This window comes from Gymnogyps californianus, chromosome 2 (assembly GCF_018139145.2).
Source record: "Gymnogyps californianus isolate 813 chromosome 2, ASM1813914v2, whole genome shotgun sequence".
Taxonomy (NCBI): domain Eukaryota; kingdom Metazoa; phylum Chordata; class Aves; order Accipitriformes; family Cathartidae; genus Gymnogyps; species Gymnogyps californianus.
This window is the reverse complement of record NC_059472.1, coordinates 133,041,521-133,069,415: the sequence shown is the minus strand read 5'-3', so window position 1 is coordinate 133,069,415 and position 27,895 is coordinate 133,041,521. Positions and strand designations below refer to the sequence as shown.

Sequence of the window (27,895 nt, the reverse complement as noted above, 5' to 3'; positions counted from 1 at the left end):
CCGGGGAAGCGGGCGGGGGGGGGGCGCCAGCAGGGCACTGCGCGGATGGAGGGGGCCGCGCCTCAGGGGAAGCTGCGGCGCGGCTTCCCGCGCGCTGTCAGTTAGGAGCGCGCGAGGCGAGCAGGTGTCACCGGGTTGGCCAGCGCCGCGCGCGGCCCCGCCCGCCCCTCGCCGGATTTGCTGGCGGCCGGCGCGCGCGCGCTGTCAATCAGCGCCCGAGCCGCGGCGGGCCGCGGGCAGCGCGAGGGCTACGGCTCGGCCGGGCCCCGCCCCGCGGCGGCCGGGCCCCGCCCTTCGCCTGCCCTCCCCTCGCGCTGTCAAGAGCGGCACGAGCGCGGGAGCCGGGGCCGCCCGCCCGCGCCGAGGGCAGCCGCCACCCCCGTCCCCACCCCGAAGCGCGCGCGCCTCGGCAGCCACGCCCCTTCTCGCCCGGCGCGCAGCACGGGCGGCCAGAAGACGAGGAGGAGGAGGAGGAAGACGAGGGCCCTTCGCCTGCCCCGCTGCCTGCCGGGGCCGGGCTCGCAGGGCGCCGCGTCCCGCCCCCGACCCGCCTCCTCTGCCTCCGGCGTGGGGAGCCGGGCTGAGGCGGAGAGGGGCGGCCGAGAGGCTGGCGGCTGGGCTCGGTTTTCTGCTCAGTGGGCGTCAGTTGGGCCCCGGCGGGCCCCGCCCCCGCCGCCGCTCGCCCTCCCTCCCCCTCGCCGCCCGGCCGGCCCGCAGCTGTCACTCAAGGCGGCGGGCTGAGGCCGGCGGCGGCGGCGGGCGGAGAGAGAGGCAGCTACGCCACAGCCCAGCGGCGGCCATTCGTGGAAAAATAGGCCGTCCCGCTCCTCCCAGCTCCGGCTGCGACCGGCCTTCTCCCCGCTACCCCCACCCCACCCTCCGCCTCCTCCTCCTCCTTCTCCTCCCCCCTAGAGCGGCGCCTCAGCGGGGCATTAATGCGGGATGAGCGGTATGTAACCCCCTCCCTCTCTCCCTCCTGTGCACACCCCTCCCTCCCTCCGCTCCTCCCTCCACCCTTCATCCCCCCTCTATCCCGCCCTCCCGGGTTCCCCCTTTTCTTCCCTGCTTCTCCCCCTTCTTACCCCGCTCTTCTCTTGCTGCCCCTCCACCCATCCGTGCTGCTTCCTCTTATGCCCCTTTTCTTCTCTTCCTCCCCTGCCTGCCCCTCCGACTTGCCTCCTCCGTACCTCCCTCCTCCATTCCCCCTTTCTTCGCTAACCCTCCCTCCTGTGCACATCCCTCCCTCCTTCATTCCTCTTTTCCTCCCTCTTTCCCTCCCATGCACAACCCTCCTCCTGCCCCCTAAAGCATCGACGGCCACTCAGTGGCCGTCGATGCTTTAGGGGCAGGAGGAGGAGGAGGGTTGTGGGTGGTTTTTTCCTGCTGTCTCTGGGAGAGGAAACCAAACCTCCCCTTTCTGGGTGTTAACTCTCCAGCCCCCATGGGTTGGGTTTCAAACCACGTTTCTTAGGACTCGTTCTTTTGTAATAATGATTTGCACTGTTGTTTTTATGAAGAGGTAAAGGCGACGAGCTGGGAACCAAAAAGGATATGCTCGTAGGTTTTGTTATTGTATAAATGAAGGTGAATAATTAACCTGTTACACTTGATATTTTTGCAGATCAAAAGAAGGAGGAAACTATGCCCACAGAGGGAGAGAAATCTCCCGAGGCAGAGAATAACAACAATAATAATAAAAAAGGGAAAACTGGAGGCTCACAGGTAAAGCGCACACACCCGAGTATGTTAGTGCCCAAACTATTAGCATTTAAAATGAAATGTTCAGCTAACAGCATTTCCTGCTCAGGGCATCTTTCTTTGGGTTGGATGAAATGTAGTTGGTTGGGTGCAGTATTTTTACTGCCTGGACGTGTTTTTTTGATTGCATTTTGCAGTGATCAGCTGCTTTCCATGTAATAGAAGTATTTTTTTAATTGTCCTTTATTTTAAGGGGAAAAAAAGACTGGATTGAGGATGCGGTTGAGGTCCTGGCTGCCACATATTTGTTGATAATTAAGGGCTTTATGTTTAAAGGTTATTTACAGAAATACATACTTCCTTATTCAGAGCTGTATCATTGGTCTCTATGCAGAAGCACTTTTTTTTTTTTCTGCTTCCTGTGTAATCCTTGATGCTAACTTCTGATGGTTCATACTCATGCTCTTCTGATTCTGTTCTGTTTTCCCTCTTTACGGATAGGATTCTCAGCCTTCACCTCTCGCTTTGCTAGCAGCCACTTGCAGCAAAATAGGAACTCCTGGTGAGAATCAAGGAACTGGACAGCAGCAGATTATTATAGATCCAAATCAAGGTTTGGTGCAGCTTCAGAATCAGCCGCAGCAGTTAGAATTGGTAACAACTCAGCTTGCTGGAAACGCTTGGCAGCTTGTTGCCGCTACTCCTTCTGCTTCAAAAGAAAATAATGTTGCTCAACAAGGATCTTCTGTTGCCTCAAGTGCAGCAAGTCCCTCCAGCAGTAACAATGGAAGTACGTCTCCTTCAAAAACCAAATCGGGCAATTCTTCTGCAACAAACCCTGGACAATTCCAAGTCATTCAAGTACAAAATCCAAGCGGTAGTGTCCAATACCAAGTGATCCCACAGATTCAGACGACAGAAGGTCAACAACTTCAAATTAATCCATCTAATGCTACTGGTCTACAAGACATACAGGGTCAAATTCAGCTTATTCCTGCAGGGAATAATCAAGCTATCCTCACAACTGCAAATAGGACAGCTTCGGGGAATGTTATTGCTCAAAACCTAGCAAATCAGACAGTTCCAGTCCAAATTAGGCCTGGTGTTTCCATACCACTGCAGCTACAAACTATTCCTGGTACTCAGGCGCAAGTTGTAACAACGTTACCTATAAACATTGGTGGGGTAACCCTAGCATTGCCTGTGATAAACAATGTGGCAGCTGGAGGAGGTTCGGGTCAAGTTGGCCAGTCTACTGAGAGCGGAGTCTCCAATGGAAATCAGCTAGCGTCTACACCTGTCACTTCTGCCTCCATTAGTACAATGCCAGAGTCTCCTTCCTCATCTTCCACCTCTACGACCACTGCCTCAACATCTCTAACTAGCAGTGACACGCTAGTAAGCTCTGCAGAAACAGGCCAATACACAAGCACAGCAGGCAGCAGTTCAGAGCAGGCAACTGAAGAACCTCAAACAACTGCTACAGACTCTGAAGGCCAGAGCTCCAGTCAGCTTCAGTCCAATGGACTACAGAACGTCCAAGATCAGTCGGGTTCCCTTCAACAGGTCCAAATCGTAGGTCAGCCTATTCTGCAGCAGATACAGATCCAGCAGCCTCAACAGCAGATTATTCAGGCCATTCCTCCACAGTCGTTTCAGCTCCAGTCAGGGCAGACTATACAGACCATCCAGCAGCAGCCTTTGCAGAATGTTCAGCTGCAGGCAGTGAGTCCAACTCAGGTGCTCATCAGGGCTCCAACTTTAACACCATCAGGGCAGATCAGCTGGCAAACTGTACAGGTTCAGAATCTGCAAAGCCTTTCAAATCTTCAAGTTCAAAATGCTGGGTTACCCCAACAACTAACCATAACGCCTGTGTCTTCAAGTGGTGGTACAACCATTGCCCAGATTGCACCAGTGGCTGTTGCTGGTACGCCCATCACTCTGAACGCTGCCCAGCTTGCTTCAGTACCTAATCTTCAAACAGTAAGTGTTGCCAACCTGGGTGCTGCAGGTGTTCAAGTTCAAGGAGTTCCTGTTACCATTACCAGTGTTGCGGGTGAGTGGTCTGACAAAGTTTTGGGTTTGTTTTGGTTTGTTTGTTTTGTTTTTTTTACTATTGCAAGAATACCAGACAGTTTTAAATTAATACTTTTTTTTCAGGATTTTCTGTGATTAAACGTTAAACCCTTAACTGTGAGGAAATACCTTATACTTATCACTAAAATTCAGATTTTAAAATAGCTGACACTTCTCCTAAGCATTGAGCTAATATTACCAGTTGTGTCAATTGAAATGGAACTGTTTGTACTTGATAAACTATCCTTAAATGATCCTGTTCTCCATCTTATTAAAGACCTGTAGGCTTTGGGAGTGAACATGAGACTTTACTGTTAGAGCTTTGATATGTTTAAAAAACAACAACAACAAAAAGCTTTTTCCAACCAGGCAATATTCCTAATCTCTGCATGGGGGATGTAGGATGAGAAAAGTGACAGTATGTGAACTGGGATATCTTGTGTCATGGCATGTGTTTGTATCGAACTATTAGTTGTATTCTGCACTAGCTCCTAAAGTTGTTCCCTTAAAAGTTTGAGTTCTGCAAAGAGATTGAGTGGAATAAGGTATGCTTGTGCACAGCATAGTTCCCGTGACTTGACTTTTTAAAAAAATAAAAACAACTGGTAACTGTACCTCAGTGCTTGCTAATGAACTTTTGATATGTATTATGAAATGCCTGTTTGATTATGCTGGTCTAATAGTTGGGAAGGGAGCTATTAAAAGGCTCTAGGCTGGATAACGGAACTTAGTTCTAAAGTAAATTCTGTGCAAGGTCTCTGTAGTGTCCCACAAGGGCAGTCTATAAGTAAAACTTGCAAACTTTTAATGTTTCGGATAAAATGTGATTTAGGGGTTCTCTCTGCCAGTTCGATAACTGCTTACATGAGCTTGGTTTTATTTCATACAAGTAAAAGTCTTCTCTTGTAGTAGTTACAATGAACTCTTGTCTTAACAGCAACCCGACTATAGACACAGTTTTTTAGTATAAAACTGTAAGAAAAAAACCCTCATGTTTAACTACTGCTAGTCTAACTAGTCTGCATAAACAAATGTTAGTATCATATTGACTTTTAATCTGTTTTTTTATAATTATATGCTAAGATGAGAAAGGTTTAACTGGGCAAAGGATTGTTCCCTTTAACTGAAACATTTTTGAGGAGACTAAACATAGTTTGATAATAAGAAATTTGCCATTGGGAGAATTTCACCTGCTATGGTACTCTTCAGCACTTGATGGCATGTTGAAATACTAAGAGCTGGGCTGGATGCACTAAACCTGACTTACTTAAGGAGTGTTACGGAAATGTTCATCTGGGTAATAAGAATTAAAATCTTGAGCTTGTGTTTAGCTGTAATGGTTCAAAAAGAAGTTTCAGTTAGCCGGAGCTGACCAGCTGCTACAATATCTTGCAGTCCAATTTGCCTTGGAAAAATTTTTCCTTGATGGGAAGGTGCTGGTTGACTACTGTTGTTAGACAGAAGTTCCTACTTTGGTAGGGTGCTCTTCATAGAAAGCTTGCTTTGGGAACAGCCTAGATTTGGGGGTGCAGGAAGAACCTTTCTGCATGCAGTTTTTTCCCTGCTTACTAATGGTGTACAACTGTTTAGTGTACACTAATAGGTATTAGAACAAAAGATTCTGAATATCATCTTGCTCAGTTATCTTGACTGCACCTCTGATTGCATGTGATGTCTTCTGGAAAATAAAGGGATTGAGGTTTGTGACTGAGGATGAAAGAAGGGGAATGAGTCATGAGTATGGTCCTGGAGAAACCAAGCCTTAGTCATACAGGGTTCATATGTTAACTAAACTTAAGCTTTGTGACCATTGAAATCCCCTCCACTTTTTTTTTTTTTTTTCTTCCAGATAGGCCTTATGGCTGTTTCCATAGCACTTTTAATTTTATGCTAGCAGCAGTGAATCCTCCGACCTTTTCTCCATTCCTTTGTATATAAGGTACTATTTATGTTCCCCAAGGCTTGAGGTTATGGAGAAAGAACATACTTTGAGAATGTGAGAGATTAGTTATAATTTCCTTCTCTTATTTATCTCTGCATCTCTCCTGTGGAACTTCCTCATGCTCCACTCTGGGAATGGGAGACATGGTAGCATGGAAAGGAGAGTGAAGAGCATGATGTGCAGTCCTTAATGCTGTATTAAGTATTCAAGGAAAGAATGGTTATGAAATAGAAAATGACAAACGTGCTAAAGTCTAAACTTTGCTTGCCACTTGCCAGGAATAAGCTGTCTTGATCAGGGATATCAACTTCCTCAGATTTGCTTCTTTTATATTTGAAATGGTTTTTGCTATTATTGTTACAGGAAACCTTTTAAAAAAAATAAACCGCTCGGTTACCTCAACATCTGCAGACTGGTATTTCCATTCTTTTTCTGCAGCACCTAAGCTTGTCAGTGTGAACTCTTTTGTACGTTAATTGAACTCTCCAGAAGTGGGTCACTCACTACAAATGAGCAGTAGTAGGTGTTAGAAATGAACCATATGGAGGATGTCCAGAAAGTGTCAGGGAAAAGACTGAGTGAAGGACTCATCTCATGCATTGATTTAGGTGCTCTAACTTTGTAAGGAAAAAAAAGTTACTTTGTCCTTCAAGCAAACCCAACTGACCAAACCAGCTGAGTTTCCGGGGGGGGGGGGGAAATCACAATAAGTATTTCTCTGAAATAACTATTTGTGTTGTATTTCTGTTCCTTGAACATTGGTTTTCCTAGTTGTTTCTACAATGGGGTAGTTTAGGTACCTTTTTCTTAGTTTTTCAGTAGTAAATGAAATAGTAAAGCAATAGAACTCTAAATAATTAACTACAAATAACAAAAATTCTTAGCTTAAAATTATTATGGAAATGTTAAGCTATAGAACTATTTTGGGAAAGTCTCTCTTTTTTTTTTTTTTTTTTTTTTTTTTTTTTTTTTGTCAAACAGATTCTAAATTCCAAAAGAGACAAATTTCACATTGGGAAGAAAAATATTAAAATCTTCAAGTAAATCTTATATTTTGGTCTGCTTTTTATAACCTTTGTTACTCAAAGTCTCTGGTCCCAAGGTATGTAGGCTCTACTGTAAACCAAACAAGATGTATAAGTGTGTTTGGTTTTTTTGTTGTGTTTTTCAGTTAAAAGTTTAAACGTTGTTCTTGGTAAGTATCATACTTCAGGTTGTATGTTGTGTGTGGTCTGCAAAGCAGAGAAGTTCTCACATCTTTTCACTTTCTGGCCTGAGGGAAAACTCATTCGATATCAATGATGTAGAGGAAAATTACTTTTTTACTGTGAGAGTGACTGAGCACTGACACAGGTTGCCCAGAGAGGTTGTGGACTCTCCATCTTTGGAGATATTCAAAAGTTGGCTGGGCATGGCCCTGGACAACTAGCTGTAGGTGGCCCTGCTTGAGCAGGGTGGTTGGACCAGATGACCTTCAGAGGTCCCTTCCAGTCTAGACCGCTCTGTGTTTCTGTGAAATTTTGTTGAGAAGATGTACAAAGTGTCAGTCAAAGGAGTAATTAAATAATTGTTTAAAAATCTGGTTTTAAGGCTCAGATACTTAGTTTCTATCTTCTCATTTAGCTTTCTTCTGTACATTTAATTAAGAGCTAATCAAACAATGGACTACATAAAAGCAGCCATGTTTACTTGAACATGCAGGGATCTACAAATACCTGCCTTGCTATGAAATCAGTACCTGTCATGGCCTTTAAGCAAGCTAGTTCTGTACAAAGTAAACTGCATTTCTTCTGTGCTGTTGTTTTTATACGTGATTCCCTGTGGAATGCAATAGCCTTTAATGTTAATAGGTGGTGACTTCCTGAATTTAGCCCCTATGAGCTTGGAGACAAGCAGGTCCTGCACAGTTCCCTTGCCTTTTTTCAAGGCATAGAATTATAGAATGGTTTGGGTTGGAAGGGATCTTAAAGATCACCTAGTTCCAACCCCCCTGCTATGGGCAGGGACACCTTCCACTAGACCAGGTTCCTCAAAGCCCCATCCAACCTGGCCTTGAACACTTCCAGGGATGGGGCATCCACAACCTCCACAGCTTCTGCTGTGATAGCTGTAGATGCAAGTTCAAAGGATTCCTGTCCCCCCTGCCCCGCATCCCCTTCTTAAAAATAAGGTATCCTTTGCCCTTTTAAAGCTTATTTTCAGGGCCTTTTATTTGTCCAGATGTGTTAATTGACAACATAAGTGACTATGTGGAAGGAACTTGTTTTAGTACTAGATAGTTCTAAGAAAAATATATAGTTCATAAAACCATTTCCTTTTGGTGGGCTAAGTTTCTTTGTCCCTCAACACATTGGGCTTGGAGTAATTTGTTTTAGGAATAGCATGGAACGTGCACATTTGTGGATGCTGAAGAATATGGGGTGAGATAAAACAGACCAGTTAAACTGTAATGAAATGCTGAGTATTAATGGATTCCCTGTAAAAGTTTTGTGTTCTGCCTGCAGGATTTCTTTCACTGGAGCCTTCAGAAGAGGTTGCAAGCTTTTTCTGAACTTGTTCATTGTTTTTGCTGACAGTGGGAATCTAGTGGTGGTGGTGGTGATGTCTTTTCAGAATAATTCCCCGTTTCTTATTAAAAAAAAAGAAGTAATAGATCAGACTTGTATCTACCTTAAATATACATCTTGAAGTAATTTTGTTACATGATGATGGTGTTTGTCCCATACAAAAGTGTATGAGACACTTTTGTTTTAAAAATAGTGAAAAATATTACTTGTATTTTCTGTATACTTAGTCCAAGCTTTGTTAGTTGCTTTAGGCAAAAGTCACCTGCTTCCATCACCTTGCAACTCAAGTTCAAGCCATTTTGTTTAAGATGACTGGTGGCATGGCCTGAATTATGGGGAATTTGGAGTTCATCCACCAAAATAACCTGGAGGAATGACTTCCATTAAGTGGAACAGTCTGTTGCTTGGCAATGCTGGAACTGGAGAGTTCTAAGTCTTTTGCAGGGATGTGCTGTGGACGCTAAAACAGTTATTAATGACAATGAAGTCCAGTACCAAATGTTCTTACTGGGGCGCTTTAAAAACGTAATGAACCTTGCCCTTCTGTTTCATACTCTGTAGTAATGTGAGTTACTAAGGCATTTTTCTCTTTGACTAGCTACTTTCATTGCACTACTATTAGTAGTTATGCAATTTGTCAGTACCTTCAGGTCTTCTCCTGCTTTCTTACACCTTTTCTTATTTGTCTGCATCCAACTTCAGCCTGTCTTCAAGGCTTTCTCTTCTCTTTCCTTCTTTATTAACTCTTCTTGTGTGACAGTCACTAGTTTTATGACTTGCTGTTCAAAGACTGAAGACATTGTTTACATATTACTGTCATTCTGGTTCAAACTTTGCAAAGGAGTTTGAAACATTCTACCAAATTCTTTAAACAGGAATAAAACGATACATAAGTTTAAATGCATGTAACTCAGGAGTAGTGACTGGAAAAAGGGAAACATCACACCCATTTTTAAAAGGGGTAAAAAGAAGGACCCTGGCAACTACCAACCAGTCAGCCTCACCTCTCTGCCTGGTAAGATCCTCTGAACAGATGCTCCTGGAAGCTATGTCAAGGCATATGGGTTACAGAGAGGTGATTAGAAACAGCCAACGTAGCTTCACAAAGGGCAAATCGTGCCTGACTGATCTGGCGGCCTTCTACAATGGAGTGACTGTGGTAGGTAAGGGAAGAGCAGCTGATATTACCTACCATGACTTATGTAAGACCTTTGACATGGTCCCATATAATAGCCTTGGAGAGATATGGGGTTTGTGGTTGGACTATTTGATGGATAAGGAATTGGCTGGATGGCCACATTCAAAGAGTTGCCATCAATGGCTCAATCTCCAAATGGAGATCAGTAGTCAGTGATGTCCCTCAGGGGTCTATACTGGGACCAGTACTGTTTAATATCTTTATTAATGACATAGTGGAACTGAGCACACCCTCAGCAAATTTGCAGATGACACCAAGCTGAGTGGTGCAGTTGATGTGCTTGAGGGAAGGGATGCCATCCAGAGGGACCTTGACAAGCTTGAGAGGTGGGCCAATGTGTACCTCATGTAGTTCAGCAAGGCCAAGTGCAAGGTCCTGCACCTGGGTTGGGGCAATCCCCAATATCAATACAGACTGAGGGGTGAATGGATTGAGAGCAGCCCTGTGGAGAAAGACTTGGGGATATTGGTAGATGAAAAATTGGATATGAGCCAGCAATGTGCGCTTGCAGCCCAGAAAGCCAATTGTATCCTGGGCTGCATAAAAAGAATTGAGGCCAGCAGGTCAAGGGATGTGATTCTCTCCCTCTTCGCCACTCTTGTGAGACCCCATCTATAGTACTGTGTCCAGTTCTGGGGTCCCCAGTAGAAGACAGACACGGACCTGTTAGAGTGGGTCTGGAGGAGGGCCGTGAAAATAATCAGAGGGCTGGAACATGTCTCCTATGAAGAAAAGCTGAGAGAACTGGAGTTGTTGAGACTGGTGAAGAGAAGGCTCTGGGGAGACCTTATTGCAGCCCTTCAATATACAAAGGGAGCTTATAAGAAAGACAGAGAGACTTTTTACCAAGGCCTGCCTGTAGTCACAGGACAAGGGGCAGTGGTTTTAAACTGAAAAAGGGTAGGTTTGGATTGGACATGAGGAGGGAATTCTTTACTATGAGGGTGGTGAGATGCTGGAACAGGTTGCCCAGAGAAGTTGCGGATGTTCCATCCCTGGAAGCATTCAAGGCCAAGTTGGGTGAGGCTTTGAGCAACCTGATCTAATGGAAGATGTCCCTGCCCATGGCAGGGGCATTGGAACTAGATGATCTTTAAAGGTCCCTTCTGACCCAAACCATTCTATGATTCTATGAATATAAGAGTCAGAGGTGTTTCTGACCCTGTCTGATGCTGACTGCAGGTGATGCATACAAGAATAATCTGCTCAGATACTTTTCCCACCATTCAGTGATCTGCAGCTCAGGTCTTCCTGAGCCAGAAGTGGGATATTTTTTTTAATATATATATTTAATAATCCTTGATGGATTTATTTTCTGAGTCTGTGTAAATTTTTTACATGTTCTATACTTGTCTGCAATAAATTGTGTCTTAAATAAAAATGTGTCTTGCACAACAATTAATGTTCTCAAACAGCTGTATTATGAAAAATTAAATGATCTGATTCACCTTTGTACCACTCACGGTCTTCTATTATCTCTAGTTACTGAGGGAGGGGAAGGTGTTTAGTCTGAAGTCCTAGAACATTACACTTATGTTGTTGAACGAAAGAAAATGCGTTTTCATGAAATATGTAATCTGTGGGTTTCCTTGCTTGTGTTAATGTAATAGTAAGTATGTGTAGAAGCAGAACTCAGTGAGTTGTATAGCTAAGCAAGAAGGGATGCCTGTAGGTGGTAACAAGGTGAAAAGGGTTTAAAATAGCCACAGTATATACAAGCAAACTGGCAAATATAAATACCAAGGGTGGAAGTCAAAGGAGCTGAAGGATGGTGGTTGCATGATCTTTTTTTTGAATAACATCCAGTGTTTCCCTGGATGTTCATTGGCAAGCAAGCTGCAGCAAACACCTTGAAAGAAACAAGCTGCAAGCTAGGGCATCTGCAGTAAAAAGATAAGTAGAAAGAACTGAGCTATTTTCCACAAAAACAGAAAAAACGCAGGAGTTTTTCTTAGTTTTTTACTTCATAGTGTGTTACTTGGCATTCTGAGGGTATAGTTGGGAGGAGTATAGAAATTTAGCATACTTTTTCCAAAGTCATGAAAGGTCACTTACAACTGTTCTCAGGTTGCCTTGAGCTGAGAATTGTTGGAGAACCACAGTGTTCTAAATATTGTAGCACTGGCATCCTTTTCAAATGCTTCAGAGTAATTATAGGAGAAGCGTTTAGTCTTCTAATGACAAAATTGCTTTGGTTGTGGGATTTTCTTAAACTGAAATTCAAAATAGTGGCAGAAACAGTTTAACAAGAAACTATGCTGGTGAAAACAAACGTTTGCCTTGGTGGTGGTAGCTTAAAAATAAAGTATCAATATACTGTTGTAAACTTGACGCATAAGGAATGCGCAATCTACCTGTTCAGCTAAATTGCCTATGGAGAATAACCTGGTAAAAATGCCTCAGTAAAACAAGTCTTTTCTGCTTGACCTGTGAATAGCAAGGCATGACTTCATCATTACTTCTAGATAAAGTGGGAAGGGGAGGCATTTCAAGTACCAACTTTGCTCATAATTGCCAGGTGAAATAGGTTTGTAATGAGCTGTTTCTATGTTAAGAACTTACATTTAATTCTTGAAGTTAATAGGTCTTCAAAGAAGAATGTTAGTAAAACTATATTTCCCTATTAGAGTATGTGGTCTTATAAAAATGTTTCATCAATACAGGTGCACTCTCTGAGAATATCAGGTTTTGCTATCCCCTCTCGTTCCCTATTGTCAGAAATCAGAGCCTATAGAGCAGGAAATGAATTGGTTGAACTTGTTCAGAAAATGTCAAGCAAGCAAACTGAGTGATACTGCACATCTTCATCAGCCTGTTAGTATTTTTTTATTTTTTTTTAAGGGTGCTTAGATCCGCACTAAGCCAACCTTCTTGTTCTTCCATTACCACCTGGGGTGGGGGGAGCAGCAAGAAGCATATTCCAAAACTGATTTCAGTAGCTTCCTCAGTGTAACTTAAATTATGGAGTACTTAGCTTCATATGATTTTGGTACTGGTAGATAAGATAAATCAATTCCTACTGGTTTAATATATTAAAAATGTTTAATGGCAATAGTGATTATTGAAAAATCTAACTATATATGGAATGGGATGTCATGTTCTCAGGGGAATGTTAATTTCAAGTATAAACAATGTTGTTATTGAAAAACAACTACATTTTTCAATGGCCAGTGATTTTAATGGATAATTTAGTTAATAAAAGTTGTTTTGTTTATATGCTGTAGTGTAGTAGCTTTGGAAGTAGTCAGGACTGCATAACAAAATGTAATTTTTATAATGAATATCTTGCTCTTGTCATGACACTTTCACCAAAACAATAGCTCTGGACATCTGCAGTCTCTTAGAAATGTAGCATCTCAGCACACGCTCAGGTTAGTTTGGGGTATAGTTATATAGCTTTATGGATTTCTGTATGCATCCATTCTTAAGAATGGAATTTCCAGTGATGTTTAATACTACTGACAGTGGATGACAGTCATATACCTTGATCAGCTGGTCATCGGTAAACCATGTTATCCCAACATGCATACTCAATCTTAATAGATGGCAAACTAGTATCATTTTGTTGTAAAAAGAAAATGATTGGTTAATATCTTCCTGCCAAAAAAAACCTTGGGATACATGTTAGGTACAAGTCTGACTTTCCTTAATTATAGAGTAGTTTCAAGTGATGATGTGACCACTTTTCCCTTGAGCAAAATACTGAAGTTTAAGAAACATGGGCCTTGATTGTCTTGTTTCTTTGGTCATCAGGAAGTAACTGATGGAAACATCAAGCTCTTCAGTTTGTTCTTGTCGTGGTTTAACCCCAGTCAGCAACTCAGCACCATGCAGCCGTTTTCCCCTCCCCCTCCCAGTGGGGTGAGGAGGAGGAAAGGAAAGAAAAAAAGTAAAACTCATGGGTTGAGATAAGAACAGTTTAATAACTAAAGTAAAATATAATACTAACAATAGTAATAATGAAATATAATAATAATAGTAATGAAAAGGAATACAACAAAAAAAAGGAAGGGGGTGGGGGAAGGAAAAAGACCAGTGATGCACAATGCAATTGCTCACCACCCGCTGACCAATGCCCAGTTAGTTCCCGAGCCACGATCCGCGCCTCCCAGCCAACCCCCCCTGTTTATATACTGGGCATGATGTTCCATGGTATGGAATACCCCTTTGGCTAGTTCAGGTCAGCTGCCCCGGCTATGCTCCCTCCCAGCTTCTTGCACACCTGCTTGCTGGCAGAGCATGGGAAACTGAAAAGTCCTTGGCTTAAGATAAGCGCTACTAGGAACAACTAACACATCAGCGTGTTATCAACATCATTCTCTCACTAAATCCAAAACACAGCACTGTACCAGCTACTAAAAAGAAAGTTAACTCTGTCCCAGCCAAAACCAGGACAGTTCTGAACCAAAAAGGAAGATTAAGCATATGGTTTTAAAGAGATAACAATGTTACAGAATAAGATGGCAGAACTTCTAAGGGTTTGGATCTTGGAGATTTATGTAGCCCTTCTTTTGTGATTCTATAATCTGTAGCTTTGTTGGTCCTTGCCTGATGAAGGCTGTAACAAAGTTACAGTTTTTACATGTTTAATAAACAAATTAGTCTTTGTATTGGTTAGCCTATCTACCCATAGGCTGTTATAAAACCAAGGCCTGTGTCTCATGTTTAGTCTTACTGTAAAAGGTCTTTAAAAATGTTTTATGAATCTGGTTTTTCCTGATAGTAACTTTTAATCACCTTGCCAGTGTGGTTTTTCTTATTCTGAATAAATTATCAACTGCTATACAACTTAACCTAGTTTTAAAGTCAGCTATCTTCCTTTCTGTTGAAAGGATTTTCCATTTTCCATGTATGTACGTGTTAACTAATCCCTCCTGTGCATAAAGGCATATTTACTTTTACCTTGATCAATATAAAGATAACGTTTCATATAGCCAAAATGTTTGCTTCAAGGACATTGATGAACCTTCTAGTCAAGTGTAAAATATGTAAGCTAGCTAAACTGTAGTCAAAACCCCCACAAAACCCAACCAAAAACCCCCTACCCACAAAAAAACAAATAGAGTACTGGAAACTTAGCTTGCATTTTTTCATGTCAGCCTCCTTCTGTCCTTTCAAGATTAGGCCATTACTATTTCCATGGTAATATACAGAAATTGAACTGAGATGCTAAAAAGCACACTTCCTGAGACCAGTATCTTACTTTCTGTATGGCAGAAGTGTATAAGATAGGCATTTGAATTTTTTTTTTTTTTTTTTTTTTTTTTGGTTACAGTTTGTCAGGTATTGAGCTCCTCTAGTCAGACTGTAGAGACTAACAGTCAACAAGTTTCTTTCTAGTCCTATCCCTATTTCAGAATTAAGGACAAGAGTTGGAAAAAAGAACTGCGCCATGTTCTGTTGTGGCTATAAGCTGTAGAATAACGTGAGAGTTAGGGGTGGGGTGATGGGGTAGAGGGAGATGTTCCATAAAAGTAGACTTAAAAACCTCCTTTTCTTACATCTACTAGTTTCCATGCAGTGCATCTGATGTTCTGCAGCATAGCTGGTTCTTGGGTTTTCAGCTGTCTATTTCCTCTAAGGTTCAGTACACAGGGAACTACATCTGCAGAGAAGTGTTCTTGAACACTCATCCTAAATACACTTTCATTTTTGACTGTTTTTTTCAATGATGATGAAAATCAGGGTTTTTTGGAAGGGTCTCTTGCCTTAGCAGTAGTATAGCAAGTTATTTTTCTGATTCCAACTCCTTCTTTAGAATACCTAATAAATTGACCATATTTTCTTTCCATTTGAAGCCACAGCATCCAGAACAACCAAAGGCATTGCCTTGCTTTGACTGAAACGTCTACTTGGTTGTGCAAGACTAAATTTTGTGAAACTGTAGATCTGTGGTTGATTTTTATGTTGTTTCTGTATAGGTCTTTCTGTGTTGTATTTGTAGTAGCTCTTTTCCCATGTTTATTAAAGTAATAAAAAGAAAACTGGCTTTCAGTTTAATGAAAGATACTACCGGCTGGGAAAACTTCTTTTCTGTCTCAAAGTACTGAAGTGACTTCAGGTTGTCCTAAAGCACTTGGGTAAAGCCTTACGTTTTTGAAAAGTCATTGAAGTACCTTCATGAAACTTTTTGGGCATTGTTTTGTCTTTGTGTTGCCAGTAAGATTCTTGCACAAAAGGAAGAAGACTTGAGGTTTTTTGAGGTGTTTAAAACTCTCAAACTTACTTTTTACTGCCTTAAATCTCATGCTTTTAAGTGGTATTTTTCACAGAAGTTAAGCTTAATTATGATGCTGTTCAGGAATTCTTGAACACACTGAGACATTTGATATAGGAAGCTTTTGGAGGAGAGGATAACAAGTTCTTACAAATCTTGTCAAAGTCTGCAACAGGCAAAAGATCAAAAGATAGAAACTTGCTGCAGTGCCCCTGTAGGAGATAGAAAGGACAGATGTCTAGTTGATGCTGCAATTTGCACTGGAAACTTTCTGCTTATAGTAGCATCTGGACACAATGCTGTGCTGTGCTGACCCAAATTTCTTGTAGTAGTTGGAAGGATGCATTTTCTCTCTCTACCCCAAACTGATGTTCTATACAGAATGTGTGGGTCCCTTGCATCAGCCCTTGTACAGTTTCTGTTCTGGGGAATTCTTCCTCTCGTGTATTGTTTCTTCATAAATCTTTATAAACCACCGCTTCAGGGTAGCACAGAGGGCAGAATTGTCTGTGTACCATTTAAGCAGCACTGAATCGCATCGTCTTCTGTGTAAATACTGAAACTCAGTGTTGTATTCACATATATTTAATTTCAAGGTATGATTTGCATTTCATTCTTCAGCATGAAACCTCCTTCCTAGTAGATTTTGTTTGGAAAAAAATGTTCTCTGACTATAAATTATTGCCACAGACTTTTTTAAAATTTTAAAATCTTGGCTATATCTTAATCAAAGTATTATCTTTTATTATATATTACATATAAATATATTATTATAAATAAATATATTGTATTATAAATATATCTAAATATATATAAATATTATCTTATAAATTATCTGTATGTCATTGTGGAAAAAGAATATTAGAGTAAAGGATGTTTGCAAGCTGACTGTACTTGGTGTATGCAGGGGAAGGGGAGATGAGAAACCTCTTTTCCCCCCATTGCTTTGCATCAGTAAGTTGTTGAATGGGTGAGTTGCTGCATCAGCTCCGATGCTTGTAGAGCTTTGGAACTCTGCAGACTGTCATTAACTTTACTTAGCTGTCCTGTAGTAATATACATTGAATTATGAATGTCAATTGCAACCTTCTCTTTCATTTTTAGAATATGCAGTTGAACAAATTTTCTTTTTTGCAACATTAGATAACTCTCTGTCATTAATGCTGTCGTCTTTTTGACTGCTGAATGCTGGTTGCACAACAGCAACAGGAAATCTATACAAATTGCCCTGGGAAACTAAGTACCAGAAACTAGAAGTGTCCTTTTCTTAGTCGTAAATTTCTCTTGCTTCCAACATCCATTTTTCTGAAGCTTGACTCTCATGATCTCTGTGCATCATTAAAGTTAAGTCCTTTTCTTCCCTTTCTGCCCTGTTTGCCTCAAAGAGTAGTTTTACATGCTTGCTACTTCACGTGAACAAGAATAGGAATGCAGGTGCAACGTGTAGTAATATGAAACTTGTTTTGACTTATGATGGATGGCCAAGCCTAATAACCATGATCTTCAGTGATCAGTCGCTCTGTAGGGAAGTACTTCCTAGGTACCATGCATTAGCTTTCTTTAATCATCCAGGTGGTGTTATGGGAGTTACTATTTTGCAAATTAGCTTTGAAGCCTAAAATTGATTGATATATGTGTATTATATATATTATTTGGCTTTATAGTAATTACTTAAAATTGTTGAGTTTTCTTGCATGAATGTGTTACAGACTCGTGTATGGGAAAGTCTATATGAGTTGTAACTGTTAAGATGCAGTTTTACTGCAGAATTGGAAAGCTAAGTGATCTGAAGAACAAAGGATGTGCAATCCTTTATCTTGATAATCCTGTATCTTGTGATAATAAGTAATGCATTTACTTAACTGCTTAAATGGGAAAGATTAATGACTAAAATCATACAGGTTCTTCTATCTGAGAAGCTTTAAAAATGTCTATAATGTTATTCTTAATTACATTCAGTCATAATCATATATACAATATTGCAATGAGTGAGAGTCTTACTGCACTTGATTTGCAAAATAAATACCGTATCAGGTTGCCTTGTTGTTTGCATGTTGTCCTGTGGTCAAATAAATGGTTACTATCCAAAAGAAAGAGAGAACTTAGACCTAGGAGAAAATGAAATGCAATGGAGTAGTTGGTATCAGTGTTATTTTGTGCACTAACATTTTGTTGTAACTTAACATTGTAACCTGACAGCATGTACAATAAAGTTCAGTCATACACAAGTTCAGTGATGATTTTGTTAATCAAGAATGTTTCACAATTTCAGGAAATCACTATTAAAGAAATCATGGGAACTTGAGAAAAACTTTTTATCTTCTAAAAGCAGGTGTAGATGTGCGGTGACTGCTTTGACAACTCAGATAGAATAACATAGATGAACTGAAGTGTGACTTTGTTCCCTCATGTAATGATTTGTTTAGACCTCTTTCTGAAATCTGTGTTGAAACATGAGAGCTCTTGTTACTGAAAGGTTTGATTATGAATGGTGAAGTATAGTGATATCAGGTCTTGTGGTTTGGAGTATGTCAGGAAGAAGCAATGTCAAGTGATCTCATGATTGTAGCAGAACTTCTGGAAGGCTTTAAATGGTATTTTAATGTCCCTAGTAAGAAGTCATATGGATTATTTTTAATAGGTCTTTTTTCTCCATCTAGAAAGTGTCAGGAGATCATTCTGTTCCTGTATGGATAACATTATCTCAGCCACCTGTCTTTGGATTAAGCAGGGTTTGTTTCAAATAAAAAGCTAATCTATACCTAGATCCTCTCTATTGAAAAATCCTCATTTTTATAAACTTTTAGAAGTTGCCCTGATTTAATTTTGTAGGCTGCTGACAAACTCCTATCAACAGTTAAGTTTTCTCAGTATCTTTTCTTCAGTAAACTTGATTTAAGAAATAATGAAATTTCTTTATCTTCCCTTAATAAGTCTAAATGATGTAAAAGTTAAAGCCCTTAGTGATCCATAGTGGATTCTAGTATATAGTTTACAAAAATCAAAATCCCATACAACTCAAGACTATAGCAGGCTCACTTTGAGATTTAGACCAGGGCATGTTCTGTCAGTTGTTTTGTGAAAATTTTCTGATTTTTCTTTAAGAGAAAAGATTTTTCAGCTGGTCTAAAATACATTCATTTTACTCTCAAAGAACAAGAATAACGAATTTTATGTTTAACAACTTTAAAATGAGAATAGATGCGTTTCTATCCTGTATACTATTAGTGTGCTAGCTTGTTGGGTTGCTCTTGCAGGAGTTCAAAACAAAAATTAAGTCCAGGAATTACATTATTGAACCTCCCAGTGTTTTCTGATAACTATGTAAATCTCTGGCAAAGAATATTTATCAGATATGTGTGCTTCCTTCAGTTACTCTTTTACCTCAAAAAGTAGAGATTTGCTTATTGAATATTGTGGCCTGGATCTTTAAATAAGGCTATTTGTGTGATATTTTGAGAGTTTCAGAACCTTCTGTTCTGAATTTAATAAGTGGAATCCAAGGGAAAGGAGTTTAAAATAACAACTGTGTGAGACTAATTTAAAGAAGAAAATCAACATTCACATTAGAAAATGTAATAACTTTGTTAATGCCATCTAAAGAGCAGTCATTTAATTACTGTTTAACTGAAACCATATGGATAATGTAATTGTCTGCCTGAGCAACCTGACTTTTGGCATTTTCTCTTTCGTATTTTTATTGTCACCTTTACAGTTATTGTGAAGAATTTTTCTCATATGTATCACTATATTATGTTTAATAAATAGATTAAGGTTGTAGCTCAGTAGTGTGTATCCTATACTCCAAGATACATGTGATCCTCACACGGGGGAGGGAAAGTTAGGAGCAGATAAAATATGTGTCAGCAGTGGTACTTGATATTGTGAAGAAGTATCAGAAGACCCTTGTGTGGTCGGTCATCTCATGACTTAGAGACTGAAAGTTGGTTCGTATCAAATCAGCACAATATATTGGATTTTTAGAAATGCTGAACAAGCTTCCCCATAAATGTGGATTGGCCAGATCCAGCAAGAGTTACGTGCTGGACATGCGTCACTGTAATACTAGTCATGGAGTGAAAAAAGGAGTCGTCCTCCTCAGGGTTCAAGTGCCTCAATTCACATCTTACTTGGAAAGCCTTGGTCTGGCAGTCTGGGGGGGAAGTTGCATTGAAACTTTAATATCAATTCAAGAAAATCCGAGAGAAAGGGAAAATTGAGAGAAAGTTATGCTATTCAGCTGTGTTCTGACCACAGACTGGTTAGATCCTAGGACTTTTTTGCTCAAATAGGACTTTGTGACATGGATGGAGTCATCCCTCTAACAAACTGTAACGACAAAGGATAATTCTTATTAATGTACTTGAAAACGTGACTGATAGTGAAAATAGCATAAGAGGCTGTGGTAGGTGTGGCCATAATATCTGTTACATCTTTAACTTTTGCAGGGACCATTCGTAGATTCATTATTTATAGTGCTGCTCTGTGAATTAAAGGAGTTTGCATCCTGGGTACGTTTAACAGACAGAGCGGTTTGTGCTCTGCAAAAGACTACAAGCTGAGCAAGTTCTTCCTGTTAATTTATTTACCTTTGGCTAACCAAAAACTACAGCTGGTTTTCAACACAAGCAATCACATTATCATGTTAAGATGAGCATTAGATATAACAAAAATGATCAGCCTTTTTTGACTCTGGCTATTCATAGCACTCGGTCAGCACTTCAGCAGCCTAACAGCCTGACAAGGAATTGCCCCTGGACTAGCACTTTCTTTGGAAGCTCTTGTGTCCTCTTCTGCCGCTGTTGGACCCAAGTACTAGATATTACTATCTGCATTTATACCACAATGTTCTCCTTACCCTATCATATTCTCCCTCAGGGATTCTCATGAGTGCTTTTCTTTCCCATTAGAATATGGGAAATAAACTTATTTCCAGTACATTGCTATTCTGAAAAGAAAGACTTTGTTCTATCCTAGACATATGGAGACTCTGCACTCAAGATTAAACCAGTAATTCTTTTCCTATGGTTCCTCTGCTGCAAATACTAGACTTTTTTTAGATTTTTTTTGTTTTACTATCTATCTGTCCAACAGCAAGTGGGATTCAAACGTTATCTTTTCTGGGTTTGTCCTTGTTCTTTTCAGAGAACCAAAAGTACTCAGCATCTGTCAATATTTGTGGCCTGCTTAAGAAGAAAAGGAATTCATGTTTATTCATATCTAGGCAGATCAGGTGCAAGTTCCAGATGGAAACCAAGAGAGATAACTGGGAAAATTTGGTCAGTGCTTCTGGTGAAAATAACCTGGTACTGACCTAGGCACAAGACAGATTTATTCTATTTCCTGTAGCCAACAGTGACCTGTTAGAGGACAGTCAAGTCACTTTGGGAGGTTCTCTGTATATCACATTCTTTAGTCCTAACCTATCTGCATGTATGTGGTGGTGTTAGGTGCTGTGTGTTAGATTTCATCTATGGCTGTTATGGTGTTATACAAGATAGCCTGTCCAAGGATATATTGCTCTTCAGCAATCATCCCGTGCTGAGTTGTATATGAACTCACTTGGTAGCGAGGCAGTTTAGACTTCAGAGAGAGTGGTGTTCTCAGTCTCATCCCCATTGATGGTGTCTGTTATGGATGCTTGAGAAGTAAGTTGGAGTACCCCTTTCAATCTCTCTGAATCATGTTACCTCCAAGGGATTTCTAAGTTTTAAATTAATGCTTCAATACTGAGGACTTCCAAGTCTTAAAATATTATAGTCTATTCTAAGGAATTCTGGTTGGTCATTACACTCTCTCAATAAGTACGTAGTATTTCCTTTTAGTTCCCATTTGTATGAAGGCACTGAATTTTTGAAAATGGCAGCATCTAATAATATTTTGTCCCATTCCTGTTACTGGCATTCAGTGTTGTCAGATTGCGGCTGGAAGTCGTATCTCTCTGTCAGATTTAGTTTGTCACGTTATTTTCTTAGACCGTATAGTACTAACTTTTTAAGCAAACATAGTATTACCCTGCTGCTGAAGAAACTACTCTTCTTACCTGTATTGGAATAGTCTTTATTTTGCTTTAATATCAAGACAGTAATCCTGATTTCCTTTGATCAAGAAAGCCAATGAGAACAATGAACTTATGCAATGAAACTGAATTCTTAATTCATCAAGTCAATGTTAGAATTCCATTTGATTCAGTCGAGCTGCTTTTCCAGTTTTCTTGAAAAACATACTCTGTTTGGAAAAAAAAGAATAGAACCATAGAATATCTCAAGTTGGAAGAGACCCATAAGGATCATCAAGTCCAACTCCCTGCTCCTCACAGGACTACCTAAAACTAAGTCATATGACTAAGAGTGTCATCCAGATGCTCCTTGAACTCTGACAGGCTTGGTGCCGTGACCAGTTCCCTGGGGAGCCTGTTCCAGTGACCGACCACCCTCTCAGTGAAGAAACTTTTCCTAATCTCCAATCTGAACTTCCTCTGATGGAGCTTCATTCCATTTCCTTGTGTCCTATCACCGGTCACCAGAGAGAGGAGATCAGCACCTCCTCCTCCGCTGCCCCCCTTGAGGAAGTTGTAGACTGCGATGAGGCCACCTCTCAGCTTTCTCTTCTTCAAGCTGAACAAACCAAGTAACCTCAGCTGCTCCTTGTAAGTCTTGCCCTTGAGGCCTTTCACCATCTTGGTCGCCCTCCTCTGGACATAGTCTAATAGTTTGATGTCCTTCTCATATTGAGGCGCCTAAAACTGCACACAGTACTCGAGGTGGGGCCGCACCAGTGCAGTATAGAGTGGGACAATCACCTCCCTTGACTGGCTAGCTATGCTGTGCTTCGTGCACCCCAGGACATGGTTGGCCCTTTTGGCTGCCAGGGCACACTGTTGACTCATATTCAACTTGCCATCAACCCAAACCCTCAGATCTCTTTCCACGGGGCTGCTCTCCAGCCTCTTATCCCCCAATTTGTACGTATAACCAGGATTACCCCATCCCAGGTGGAGAATCCTGCAAAAAAAAAAAACCAAGCTGCAAAGCTCTGGTATGCTAGCTTGTTCAAGTCTAGTCCTACAACATTTCTTCTTGTTTGTGAAAGTTCCTTTGTGGCTCAATGTTGATTCAGGACAGATTGTAGGAGAAGTGACAATTCTGTATGTGCCATAAAGCAACTTTTAAAATTAGCTAATTGTAGTTTTCTGAATGTAGATATGTTTTCAAAGGTTATCAGAGAGACATTAATTAGCAATAGATTTAACAATATTTCTGTGTAAGATTTTGTTTCATGGAGTCTCATTTATCTCAGCTTTTGAGAAAAAGAAAACACTTGTTAAACTAGTTCACATTTCCTAGTATCAGTCAGTAATTTGCAGTCTTGTACTGTTCTAATAACAAATTACATTAAACAGGGCTATCTAAGCTAGCAGGTAAGTACTCTGGTAGTGCTTCAGGAAAATGGCTGGATTTAATATTTGTTTTGTGGCTTCCCTTAACTTTAGGTGGTTTTTTGTTCTATAAAATGTATAAAGCTTGTTTGTGCATTTCACTTATTGAAATGACTGATAAAACATACAAACACTTTCTTATTTTACAGGTCAACAGCAAGGACAAGATGGAGTAAAAGTACAGCAAGCCACAATAGCTCCTGTTACTGTAGCAGTAGGTGGCATTGCTAATGCAGCAATTGGTGCTGTTAGTCCTGATCAGATAACACAAGTGCAGCTGCAACAAGCTCAACAAGCTTCTGACCAGGAAGTGCAACCTGGCAAGAGACTGAGAAGAGTTGCCTGCTCATGTCCTAATTGCAGAGAGGGAGAAGGAAGGTAAATATAAATTTTATCAGTACATATTTAGGCATCTTATCACAGCTGGCCTCATTTGGGCATGAGATTTTTCTTATATTGCCTACATTTTTAATGTTTTCTATTAGGAATTATGTTTATATATTTCTTTTTAGTCAGGGGATTGTAATTGTCTCTATTAGCATGAAATATTTTTCCTAATAGCTAATAATATTTTAGAAAATAATTACTTGCCTATTTAAATTTTATCTTTTTAGAGGCAGCAATGAGCCAGGAAAAAAGAAACAACATATCTGCCATATTGAAGGATGTGGAAAAGTTTATGGCAAGACATCTCATCTTCGAGCACATCTGCGCTGGCATACCGGTGAAAGACCATTTGTATGCAACTGGATTTTTTGTGGCAAGCGATTTACAAGGAGTGATGAGTTACAAAGACATAGAAGAACCCACACAGGTTGGTCAGCCCTCTCTGTATGCATAGTACAGCAAGTGTGAATCATGGTGGCCATGGTTAAACATAGATATCAAAGTTCTCACTTATTAGGATCTCTGAAAACTACTTTTAAATGTAAATAAAGTAACTTTAAAACAGAGGAAGTGGTAGATTTTAGTTTTCATCAATTCAAGCTGACTGTGAAATTGAATAAATAAAATGAGATCTGTTCAAACTGTTCTTCTGTATCTATGCTAGAAAAAGATGACCGTTTCATCACAGATAGCTGATGTACATCAGCCAGTGCCTGATCTAAATTTAACAAATTTAGATCAGGCATGTAGGATTGGCCATGGACCAGGGTAGTCATTTCCTCACTTGGACTAGCTCAGTCCTTAAGAAAATTATTAACCTAGTCCATACATCAGATTTGGTATTCTTGGGAAGTTTCTTGAAGTTTCAAGTGAGAACCGATAAAGCAAGTTCTCTTAACAGTTCAGACTGGAAAGGTGGACCTTTTAGAAAATGAAAATTTTGTCAGCCTTCATATTTCTAGCCCCAAGAGGTGTGTCCCCCCCATCCCTCCCCTCCCAACTTATAGCATTAGAAGATAGCACTTGAAGTCTAAGCGCTAATTACATTTGAACAGTGACAGGACTTTTTAGTATGTTGAATTTGTCTGTCTTGACATAGATTTCATACATCCTCATGGAGCTTTGGGATTCATGTTTCCAAATTCCCTTCTCATCACTGTAATCTAAATAACAAAAGTATTCTTAAAAAATGCTATCAAGTCATTCTTTCAGGGCTTTTACCTCTCCTGCTGTCAGGTTTATGGAAGTTTATGAAAATTCTCTGGTGACCTGAAATTCAAACTTCTCACCAGATAATCACAGCATAGCAAATATTTGTTAAGAACATTTTAGTAGTGAAGAGTAGATTGCCAAAAGCCTGTGACTGAACAGAACGCATCTGGGAATCAGACAGGTAGAGAAGAAAACGTTGTATCCTTTTAAAGACACTTAAAATGTTGAATAGAAAAGGGTCAGATTCAAATGATCAAGCAGTGTTCAATGCTCTCTTTCAGTAACATTTTGGTTTTGTTCTTCTTTTAAAAAAGGTGAAAAGAGATTTGAGTGTCCAGAATGTTCTAAAAGGTTTATGCGAAGTGACCATCTCTCGAAACATGTCAAAACTCATCAGAACAAGAAGGGTGGTGGAACAGCCCTTGCTATTGTTACCTCAGGAGAACTGGACTCTTCAGTTACTGAGGTTCTTGGTTCTCCAAGAATTGTCACTGTTGCTGCCATTTCTCAAGATTCAAACCCAGCAACCCCTAATGTTTCAACAAACATGGAAGAATTCTGAAAGGATCATTTATATGGACGCCTAGTGCTGCACTTAAGTTTACATACCTTTCAGGATATGGAAGTGGGCTGGTAAAGCGGATTACAGAGCAGGAAATCGTGTTTTCAGTCATGACTTCTGTAAGTGTTCCAGGTTGGAGGGTCAGCATGGGAAGTGTACACCGGTGCAACAAGACAAAAATTTCAAAAATACAAACAGCGCAAATTGATGTACTGGATAAACAGATGGGGGAATATTATTTCCATACTGTACTTTTTTAGTTATTTGTCTGTATATCATGTAACGGTTTTAAATGAACTTCCCCCCCTATTTTAGCATTGTATGTTAATGTGTTTATAAAATCAGATATCAATGTAAAACAGGGTGGATCTTGACTAGGATTAATATCATTTGACGAAGGTACTTTGTTTTTAAAATAAATTTGTAATATTTTCATGAGAACATCCTTTTCCCATAAGGCACAGCAAAACTGAATACAGATTGAATGATAGTGGAAATATTTTAGGTTTTTGCTCAGTCCATAGAACATGTCAGTTGATTTTGGCCGTCTTTTCTCAAGTTTTGGAATTACTCAAATAGCAGCTGGATGATACATGCTGCGAAGTGGTTCTGAGGTGGACCTCAGATTAATTTTGACCACTACATTATGGTAGTGTGTATAAATGACAATCAGTGAGTTCTAATTCCTCTCTTTGTTTGGAGAGCTAAGGTTATGTAGAATTAGTGTATACAGTAGGAAAGATAAAACCATAGAAAGATATTAACATAAGATTTTACAAAAGTAATGATATCTTTATGTAGGATGAAAAACAAATATGGCAAGTTTTGTGTCAATTTTTGGTATTTCATTTCATTATATTTTAAAACATCTGTGGTCCATTTCTAACTCGTAGGTAACATGAATCATAACAACTCAATTTTAAGTATTTAAATGTTTTGATTTTGTTAGAATTCATGGAAATTAATCAGACAGTTGAGTGTTGTAGCTCATTCTCTAGTATCTTCTCTCTGTAAATACTAGTTTATTATATTGTGGTTAATGTGCTGAGTTCTTTATGCTTTGACTTAATAGCCAAAGAAAAGAATTAATTATCACATTTTAACCAAAAAAAGGTATTGAAAGTAAACATTTTCTCTCTTTTCCCCTAAATATTACTGTCTTTATTTTCTCTTCAAGGATAATACGTGGGCTGGTAATAAATATCTGTTACCTATCAAATCTTACATTGAGCTTCCAACCACAAAACAAACTGGGGAAAGAGGAATATAGTTATCTTTTTACTACATGACTTTTGATTTCAAAGGTTTGGTTACATTTTCAGATGTGCCAGTTTCATAGGAATATAGAGGAAATGAAAAACAACAACAAAAACAAACTGCATTTTCTATCTGAAAACTCCAGTACATACAAGGAGGAAAGATGGCCAAATATTTCATATTCAGCATTTTTAATTACTTCCCATAGGCATAAATGTAACCTTTTACACATATGGTCATTTGGTACTAATTCTCATGACCAGTTTTTTAAAAAATTTATACACCAAAATATTTTTGATGAAACTAAAGGAAGTACAGTGCAAGAAGGATAAGATTTTTTTCCCTGCAAATTACAAAAGGAAGAATGTGTTTGGTAGCTGTTGGTTTGAGAGACATAACAGATACCTTGTGCATTCCCCCACAGAACATATACTTCTCATCTGAATACTTTATCAATCTTGTGGTGTTTTCTGTATTTTTGAAGCAAGAGAAATACCAATCGTTGTTTACACTGTGTACACTTTAGGCCAGCCCTTTGTAGCAAAATACTAAGCTGAAGGTATTTTATACTTTCAGTTTACATAAAAAGCTTTGAGATTAAAGAAGAACAATTTTACACTGTGGTTATAAATTTCAAGTTTCTTAAAGCTTTTGTAGACTTGTAACAGAGTCTTTAAATTTTTGTTGGGTTTTGTACATTATTTTGTATATTTTATTTAAAGTACTCTTAACTGATGTATCTGGATTTAAAACATCAGAATCAATTAGATGTTACATTTAATACAGATGAACATTAGGTAGTATTAACTGTTAATTTTATTATATAGGAAATGAAACGTCAAATATATATTTTATCATTATGCTTCACAATCAGTGCTATAAATTTCTTTATGCAAAGAAGAACTTTCCTAATGTTAATACCATGTTTCCTAGAAGTTAACAATTTTTGTAAACTGAAGTTATGAGCATTCTGCACAACCATTTCATATATAATTCTTTCATGCATACTTATGTATGCAGATAGGAAACTGAAGTCATTTTTAATCTGCAATGAATCCCTATTATAGATGTATCAAAATCTAAATCTGGTTGGCTTCATAGCATCTCAAGTACATTAACTTGTGTTAGCAGGTGCACATTTTACCGCTGGAATTAGAAACATTTTGACAGTCTGTTCTGCATACCATTCTGAATCCACTTTTCTGTCTTAAAAGGATCGTAAATTTCAATGTCCTTTATTTGACTCAGTGGGATATAGCTGTTGTAAGTAATAGGGCACAGATGTGCAGTAGTATCTCGTTTAATGGCATTTCACTGTTCATTCCCTTTGCCACCGTT

The 27,895-nt window shown here is 39.6% G+C and overlaps 1 protein-coding gene across 2 annotated transcripts; it reads left to right on the top strand.

Annotated features, from left to right (window-relative positions):
- The first annotated feature begins 814 nt into the window (after positions 1-814).
- Positions 815-27,276, top strand: SP4 (Sp4 transcription factor). Of its 2 annotated transcripts, none has more exons than XM_050891714.1 (6): positions 815-949; positions 1,622-1,722; positions 2,200-3,757; positions 23,289-23,517; positions 23,754-23,953; positions 25,053-27,276. In XM_050891714.1, exons 1-6 carry the CDS (start codon positions 943-945, stop codon positions 25,298-25,300), a joined length of 2,343 nt encoding a protein of 780 aa, XP_050747671.1. In that variant the 5' UTR covers positions 815-942; the 3' UTR covers positions 25,301-27,276. The 2 variants fall into 2 exon arrangements, with proteins under 2 accessions (XP_050747671.1, XP_050747672.1); XM_050891715.1 differs by lacking the exon at positions 815-949 and adding an exon at positions 1,467-1,519.
- The last annotated feature ends 619 nt before the right edge of the window (positions 27,277-27,895 follow it).